The sequence below is a fragment of the Blennius ocellaris genome (assembly GCF_963422515.1).
Source record: "Blennius ocellaris genome assembly, chromosome: 4".
Lineage (NCBI taxonomy): Eukaryota > Metazoa > Chordata > Actinopteri > Blenniiformes > Blenniidae > Blennius > Blennius ocellaris.
In genome coordinates, this window is record NC_137653.1 from 21391551 (window position 1) to 21400299 (window position 8749).

At 44.6% G+C, this 8749-nt stretch overlaps 1 protein-coding gene across 1 annotated transcript in view; it reads right to left on the reverse strand.

The window, feature by feature from the left end:
* kbtbd8 (kelch repeat and BTB (POZ) domain containing 8) overlaps positions 1-8172 on the reverse strand; it is a gene marked incomplete at both ends in the record, with an annotated part of 42636 nt that extends 34464 nt beyond the window's left edge. The window contains 3 exons of the mRNA XM_080494412.1: positions 5912-6000; positions 6085-6158; positions 8058-8172. Coding sequence (XP_080350538.1) covers positions 5912-6000; positions 6085-6158; positions 8058-8172 — 278 coding nt within the window. The remainder of the gene's footprint in view (positions 1-5911; positions 6001-6084; positions 6159-8057) is intronic.
* Positions 8173-8749: the final 577 nt, after the last annotated feature.

The following is an 8749-nucleotide window of genomic DNA, read 5'->3' on the forward strand; positions in this document are numbered from 1 at the left end:
ATTGTGAAGTCTGGGGATTTGTTACTACCTTCCTGGCGTCTTAAAAGGTTTGCCAGGCACTTTTTTTTCTCTCCTTTCACCATCCTGAGGCTGAGTCACGAGGGTGGTGTTGATCTTCTGCTTTCAGGCAAACATAAACATTTCCCACATTATAAGAATAGATCCTTTCTTTGAAATGAGCTTGTTACAACGGCGATGCTTGAAGTCTTTCCATTTGTCCACATGATGTACCCAATGATGACTTGGCCTTTCCTTTATTTGTTCATTTGTTGTTTAATGTGTGCTAATCCCCTCAGAGGCGATGCATTGACCACAAAATCTATTCCCAACTTTTGCAAACAATTAAAAGGCCCCAGGTGGAATTATTTCATCCTCTGACTCAGTAAAACACAGGACTTGTCCACTTTAACTCTGGTTTTGGCATTGTGAAACATTCAAAGGTCGCCCTCAATAATTCTTAACTTGGGCATGCTGTCCGGGGATCTGTACTCTGTCCCGGCCGAGGAGCGCAGACGTTTGTGTCCGTGCACTCGCATTTTCCGACTGATATCCCATCGAGGGAATTCACCCTCCGTCCTCACCACTTCAAACCAGACATGTGACATCAAAGCCCGTCTCGACGCGGCCGCACCGTGCCGTCACCGTAAAGCGCCGAGTCAAGCACCTCACGTTTCGTTGAGATAAAAGTTGCAGATTCGCAATCAAATGGCAATATGGTCAAAGTGTGACGGCTGAAGTTGCCGATAAGGAATCAAAGCTGCGTTGGCAACGGCTGAGGCTTGAAAGGTGACGCTAACAGAGTTGCTATCACTTCTCCCTCCAATACAGGCTCATCTAATCATTGGTGTTACGGTAAAGACAGACTGGAGGTGAAACTGAAGAGACATAAAAAGTCTGACAATCCAGAGATTAAAATGTCAACCAACTATAGGAAGTATGGAGTAATGGTGGTTCTGTATGTGAATACAGAATATATGGGTGTGTTTTAGTTGTTTTGCAGATCAGCACATCACAGTAATGGTAGTTTCTTTAACTTGTAGAATACTTATGAGGCCTTTTTTTACCCAACAGCATTTCAAGTGAGAACGGATCGTTTTTGCATTTTTGATTCAGAAAGTTTTTGCGTTTACACAACAATATCCGTTTACACAGAAATGACAAAAAGGTTGAGAACAATGTCGTCAGCAGGCCACAAGTTGGTGCTGTTGTGTATTTTTGCAATGAAACCACAGACATGCAGAGATAATAATATGATATAAACAATAACAATGGTGAGTCCAGGTACATTCTTATGGACAGACGATGAAGTTGGATAATGGGTGACTGTCAACTATGAAACTATCAAGTCCCAGGACAATACTGACTGGGAGTCAAGACACTCTGGAGGCCGCCATTGTTGTTATTGTCCATCTACTTGCGTCTGTGGAGAAGAACTATTTACTACCGCTGTGGTGCGCATGTACGGTAGCAGTAGTAGTGTTTCTGAGGACTTTCAAAAAGTTGCATGTTCCCCATATCAATGGGCCCTATTCAAAAAGTTGTGATTTTCCCCGTTTCCATGGAGACAGAGTCGGAGAAGTTTGAAAAAGTTCCACTTTGGGAACCATTTTCCAAAAAGTTGCATTTTTGCATTTTCAGCGGCTCCGAGCACCGTTGTTGTGTAAGCAGCAAATGTTTTCTGTTTTCACTTTAAAACAAGTGGTTCCTTAGCATCACCTGTTGATTCCCAGCACAAAATAGTGGGCCTGTTTTTCCCCGCAGGAATTTCCTCCAAACTCTGTCCTTGTTGACACATATTTGTTTGTGGTGGGGCCAGGAGGAGAGAGGAGGGCGAGGTGAGAGGCAAGGAAACCATCAGACCCCCTTCCGAGATGGACAAGCCCCTATTATCCCCTCGTTGGCTCTGCCCCCCCACCCCCACCCCCCTCACCCCCCCTGCTCTGAGTGGGGGCTCATAATTGGACCTTTGTGCTGTGTGTGAATTCTTCGCCTGCACACACTTTCCCAGACTGTGTCCATCCACCAAACAGATGGGGTCTGTATGCAGAGGACACACACACACACACACACACACACACACACACACACACACACACACACACACACACACACACACACACACACACACACACACACACACACACACACACACACACACACACACAGTGCGCGAGTCCACGGGAGACGTCACACACCCACACACACACATACACATCAGGCCCCTCTCATTCCCCATTTAAAAAAAAAAAAATGGAGGACAATACTTGGAGAAGATGTTTGAGGAGCCTCCTCCGGCCCCTGCACAGAGGCCTCGTACCCCCAGATTCATGCATCTGAATCACACAGGACGTTCAATAATGTTTTTGTAACCGGGGAGCGTTTGAAGTCACGGAGGGGGGATGCATCATTTTTAGGAAAGGAGGCTGAGAGAAAGGCCTGGGCTGAAGGTCTATTGTCCGGCCTTTCCTTGGCTTTGTTCACATTATTGAACATTGTGGTGAGTTGCATGGCTCGGAAGAAAGCAACATACTGCCAAGGCAACCAAAGCCTGTAATTGTCAGTTAGTACTTTAGAGCTTGCAGCTGCACAGGCTCTCGTCTCAAAGAGCCCTGTTTTTGCCCGTCGCTAACAATGGCAAGGAGAGAGGCTTTGGAGCAGGGAGAGGGCTGCGCTTTCTAAAAGCTTCCAGCCTCCTTTTCTCCTTTTCTGTCCCCGCGATGTTTCTGGGAGTTTCCACTCTATTCTTTCTTCGGTTTGTTTTCGGCCGCTCACTCACTTTCCCACCTCATCCCTCACTGCGTCCCCACTTCTGTCACATGCCCTCTTTAGTCTTTTCACTCATGCTGTCGTTCAGTACTCCCAGGCCTCCCCGCTCGTGAGATAACAGCGCGGCTCTGCAGCTGATTTGCTCCACTTGTTAAGCTGTCCGATCTGCCTCTTTTGGACACTCCAATCTGTCAGCAAACACACTCTGTGATCCATATCTGCAGAACCACACTGCACCCGGACTGAATGAGACTGTGTTCTACCTGCGCAGTTTACCGGGGTCAAACACAACCAGTGCCCTACAAAAACAACAACTATAAATGTTTTCCCTTTGTTTTAGTGCAAAGAGCCATGAACACATGAACATGTAATGCAATATGTTCAGGCAAAACATGAAAAAAAGAGTAATTTTACAACAAAAAAGAAGTAAAATGTTAGTTATTCCATGTTTAAGAAGTTATAGGTGGCAAAATGCAGTGAAAATGCAACAAATGACCCAACTTTCTCCTTTTTTAAAGGTTTCAAGTTTATTCTTCAATGTCATTTTTACATTTGGCAAGGCCATGCCGGAGGCCATGCCGGAGGCCAGATTGGCCTTGGAATACTTAGAATACTTAATAATGATACTCGAGGTATGCCTACTCAACATGGATGGAAAATCTAGTGATGAGAAAATGTCTTTAACCAAACAGACATGTGGTGGACTCCTCAGGGATCACTCCACATGCTTTATTGTGCAAAAACAAAATATTTAAAAATAACTTTCTGAGATGAAATAATGTTAAAAATAATGTAATTTGTGTACAGAAAGTATGAATAAATCTGAGACAAACAAACAAAATACATGATGGACAAAAAAAATTATGAAAACCTATTAAATAACCTGCCTGAAACAATCCAGGTTGAAACATGCAAAGATTAAAATAGAGAAAGGATATGTGTTTTATAATATTTATACTTCATTCAGTAAAAGGGGACATTTTGTTTTCGCTTTTCGGAAAAACCAACACTTACACTTTAAGATCAAATCCCATGAGAATTTCCATGATTGTTTTTGTTAATCTTTAAAAACATGAAAGATTTGCTTGTGGATCTTAAAAGGGAATCATGTTAATCTTAAACAATCTGCAGCTTCCTGTAACAGTGGCTGACAAATCATGTGCCAGTTTACCCATTAACAGTCGGATCTCTACTGCACCTCTGAAGCAGCACCGAAGTGAAACTGAAGTGAAATATAGGGAGCACCAAACATGATATCTGAAATCAAACTCTAAAATGTGGCCACAAATTAATACTTCATGTCTACTAATTAGTATTTTATGGCCAGGAAATAGTCATATGGGGCTATGAAATACTGTTTTGTGGCCATCGTATGCTATTTCGTGGCCACAAAATGCTATTTCCTGGTTATGAAATAATAATTTGTGGCTAGAAAACACTATAATGTGGCCAGGAAATAGTGATTTGAGGCCATGAAATACTATTTTTTAGCAGTTCAACATTTTTGAAATTCACACAGATTGAAGAATAAATGCACCTAAACTTTGATCCCAGCAGTGTAAAAAAAAAAGAGAGAGAGAGAGAGAGAGAGAGAGAGAGAGCGACTGTTCACTCTGGCTAAGGCACTGTGCATAGCTCTATACCACAGGATCCTAATAGGTGGGCTTCTGGTTTGGTAGCGGTATGCTTGTTGTGCTCCATCCATCCACATCTATACTATGATCGTGAGAAATATCCTTTTGCCCAGATGGGTGGGTGGGAAATAGCCCCTTCTATCTTTAACCTTTTCTTTCATCTCGCACAATGAAATAATGGATGGTGGTTTATGGAAGTATCAAGGTACAAATGAAAACAACTTCTTAAACTGTGTCCAAATAAACTCTGGTTATTGTTTGAATTCTTCTTATTATTATTATTATTATTCTGGTTATTGTTCTGAATTCAAAGAAAGAGCACTAAACGGACCAAATGTAGGGCCTGATGAACCATCCATGCAGCAGAACTTCTTCTGCGTGAGGAATTCCCGTCGGCTCTTTAGATGCTTTATTCGTTTTATGAGCGTGTGGTGAGTTGCCAGCTGGTAAAAATACCACAAAATAAACCTGCAATCATTGCATTGTGTTTAACGTAGCACACAACATTGTTGAGCAGGTCATAAAAGTAATAAAATATCTTTAATGGGGTTTTTATTCCTACAGACCTTGGAAAAGGGATTAATTAATTCAGAATGTGTGTATTTAATTACAGACCTATATACTTTAGTTGTATAGCTGCATTTTTAAACCAATTCAGAGGAGGCGTACTTTGAGTGTGTTATAATTTCAAGACATCTTTGAGTTCAATATCATTTTAGGCACCATGGCAACTTTTGAAGTGAAAAAAAAAGAAGAAAATTCTCATTTCAGAGGATGTCAATGCACGTCAATGCTTTCAAAAATATATCTGTTTGCATACAAACGACGTAGATTTCATTGTGGGTGCTGTTGTTTGTGTTTTGCAATGAATGAATGATATAGCTGTGGTGTGCATGCACGATAACAGCTTTTGTCGGAGCGTTCAACATTGGGAGCTGTTTTCAAAAAGATGTGTTTTCAGGCACTCTGAACAGTGTTGTGTAAATCGACACCCAAAACACAATAAGAGCATTGTCACTTGAACGTTGTCTCGTACATGCGGCCTAAGTATCTCGAGGCTGAGCCAAGTGTTCTTTTTTTGAGGAAATCAAAACACGGTTTCTCAGCTTGTGGAAGCTAAATGCTTTTCTTCAACTATCGACTCAAAGTCCAAATGGGATGGTTCATGCGCGGTTATAGATTACCCAAACAAATGTCTTTTATATGGAGATGGAGAAGTAGTGAACTTTTGACTTCTTTAAAAGAGACTGTGACTGATTTTGGAGCAGAGCTGGAAGCACAGGGGTTTGAGCTGCACACATGTTCATGGGTGTCTCCCTCAAAGCTTTCATGTCTTCACAGATACGCGCCACATCATTTCCCGCCATTAATAGCAGTGCAAATTGGAGCGGGGCGCTTTCATAACTCAGAGCAAGCAACACGATGGATTCTGGCAGGGATTTCCTCCAAATCAATAGTCATGCTTTTTGAGAAGGAATGTAGCCGAAAACATCTGCTGCCCGGGGTCCGACCAACAGGTGGTGCGGGACGGCTCGGTGTCGTGAGAACACGGAGCCCGCTGGGAGCGGAGCGGGGCCAGGTGCTCCGGAGCCATGTTCATCTGCAGGGGGAATCCGCTTTATTAAACCGAGCAGAAGTGTAAACTTGATCCAGCGCAGAGCGCAGCCGGCCCCGGCTCGCCCACGCAGGCCAGCGCCGCCTCACGAGGGGAATCTGAGTGGAGAGCGGCCAAAGCTCCTTCTAACTGCTCATCCCTATCTGTCATAACAACGCCGTTGATCAAACACAGCTACGTGAGCTTTGGAGCTTTAATAGGAAATGTGGCCAAAGCAAAACTAATGCAGGGGAAATGGATTTGAGTTGCTATAAGTAGGCTGGGAGAAATTAATGGAGGGAAAACTATTCAGCAGGGGGGGGGGGAAATAACTGAAACAACGCTTCACCCAGAAATGTTTGTTTTTCCCATTTTGGTGCTATTGACATAGCTGCTCCTTCGTTCCGGCCTGTCCTGTCCTTTCACAAACACACCCAGGTGCATGTCGGGAGCGCAGCAGCCAGCCAACCTTGTCGCTGCAAGCCCGGTGGAATTGATGATTTTCAACACTTCACCTCAGGGAGCGCACGGCTCGCCAACTACTGTATGGAGACGACAAGGTGTGTCTGTGTCAAAGAAAACACGATTACACCCAAAATAACAGACGCACAGAAAAAAAGGTTCCCGTAGACTTTAAATCAAAAAATGCTCCCTGAGCTTTTCTTCTGCACAGTCTGCTGTTCACATATGCTGAGCAAATCCCTTTTGTTAATTTGGGGTTCGTTGTCAGAAATGTGGTGTGATATTTCACTGAGAAGGGAGAATTGTAAAGTCCAGCTGTTGGGTTTGACAGCTTCAAGGCACAGCTGGTGTGTGTGTGTGTGTGTGTGTGTGTGTGTGTGTGTGTGTGTGTGTGTGTGTGTGTGTGTGTGTGTGTGTGTGTGTGTGTGTGTGTGTGTGTGTGTGTGTGTGTGTGTGCGTGTGTGTGTGTGTGTGTGTGTGTGTGTGTGCGTGTGTGTGTGTGTGTGTGTGTGTGTGTGTGTGTGTGTGTGTGTGTGAGTGTGTGTGTGTGTGTGTGTGTGTGTGTGTGTGTGTGTGTGTGTTACTTATCAAGTGGCTCATATCTGTTAAGTCCTTTATACTAAATTGCAACTAGCTGATGTAGCGAACTATGATGTTATCAGTTAATTATACTTTGGTGATGATGTATCCCTGATAGATAAAGACGGGAACGAACCTGATGAGGTGTGAAATAACAGTGAGATTGAGATTTTAAACCATGATAGGGGAATGACCATTACTTTAACACAGATGGGCAGAGACTGCCCCTTGGCAGAGTCTAGTTGGAAACAATCTAATTATGAATATTTCATTGTCCCAAAATTGATTGTAGATTGTTTTCTAGTCATTCTTACTCAAGGCCTGTATACACAATCACATTTCACAGGTGCAGCCTCTGAAAACCCAACTTTTTGTGAATGGCTCCAAAGGGTTCTCCCCTTAGGAGCCATTCACAAAAAGTTGGGTTTTCAGAATTATTTCAGAATGAGAAAGATTTCAAAATGCTCTGACTTTGTCATGTAGACAGGTGAAAGGAAAACTTTGTTGAAATGCTCAAGTTCCAGACCAAGTAGATGGAAGAAGTGCTGCTACTGTGCATGTGCACCTATTGTGGGCATCCGTATGTATTTATTTTAACTTAGATTTGATAAATAATATTTAAAATGTATCATTTATTAGACTCTTGATGCAGATCCCAAACAGCTGCACGTCTCCAATGGGGGGAGGACAGTTCACTATGACAAGGTATTGTAATATTCTGCCCAACTGTACAGCCGGGGGGGCGGGGCTCCACCCCCCCCAGAAGCAGATGACGGCGCGGAGTCCGTGAGGGTGGTGGGTTGGACCCATGCAGGAAACTTTTGCCATGTTCCCATCACCCTTGCTGGGACTCCATGTATGGCCCTGGTCGACACTGGTTCCACCGCAACACTGGTGAGACCCGATATGGTTCCAGCGGGTATACAGTTGGAACCTACTGGGGTGAAACTACGAACAGTGACCGGTGAGCTGGCTCCTATGCTTGGAAGGGGGGTGGTGACTATATGGACTGGAGGACGGACAGTGGACTTTAAGGTGTGGGTTGCAGCAGTACAGGACCCCTGCATACTGGGTCTGGACTTCCTGCGCGTCCAGCGATGTGTGCTGGACCTGGGGAAGAACACACTTGCCTTTCATGGGGGCCCCACAGTTAAAATGGTGCACCCCACACAGCGCCTTGGACCACACCCGCAAAATTGCAGATTGACAGAGGAGCCCCCCCCTGCTCCACACTCCCCTGTCCCCCTCTCCCCAAGGGTTATACTCCCTCCTGCCCTAGACCAACAACCCGTGGGTGGGGGCGAGGAAAGACTAACGGTGGTGAGAGAGGTATGGAAGCGTAGCTGTCATAACTTGGACAATGGGCAGCAAGATGAACTGTGGCAGGTGCTATTGGAGTTTAAAGACATTTTTGTCATCCTCAGCACTGACTGAGGATGAAGTGGGCCTGACTCATTTGGTACAACATGACATTTATACAGGGGATGCACGGCCCATTAAAACACGGCCCCGCCGCCTTCCCCTGGCACATCAGACTGCTGCAGACAGTGCAATCGATGAGATGCTCAGGGCGGGCATCATCGAGCCCTCTGACAGCCCCTGGGCCTCTGGGGTTGTGATGGTAAACAAAAAGAGGAGTACAAAAATGAGATTCTGTGTGGATTACAGACCGCTGAACAGTGTGACCAGGAAAGACTCGTACCCGCTGCCCCGC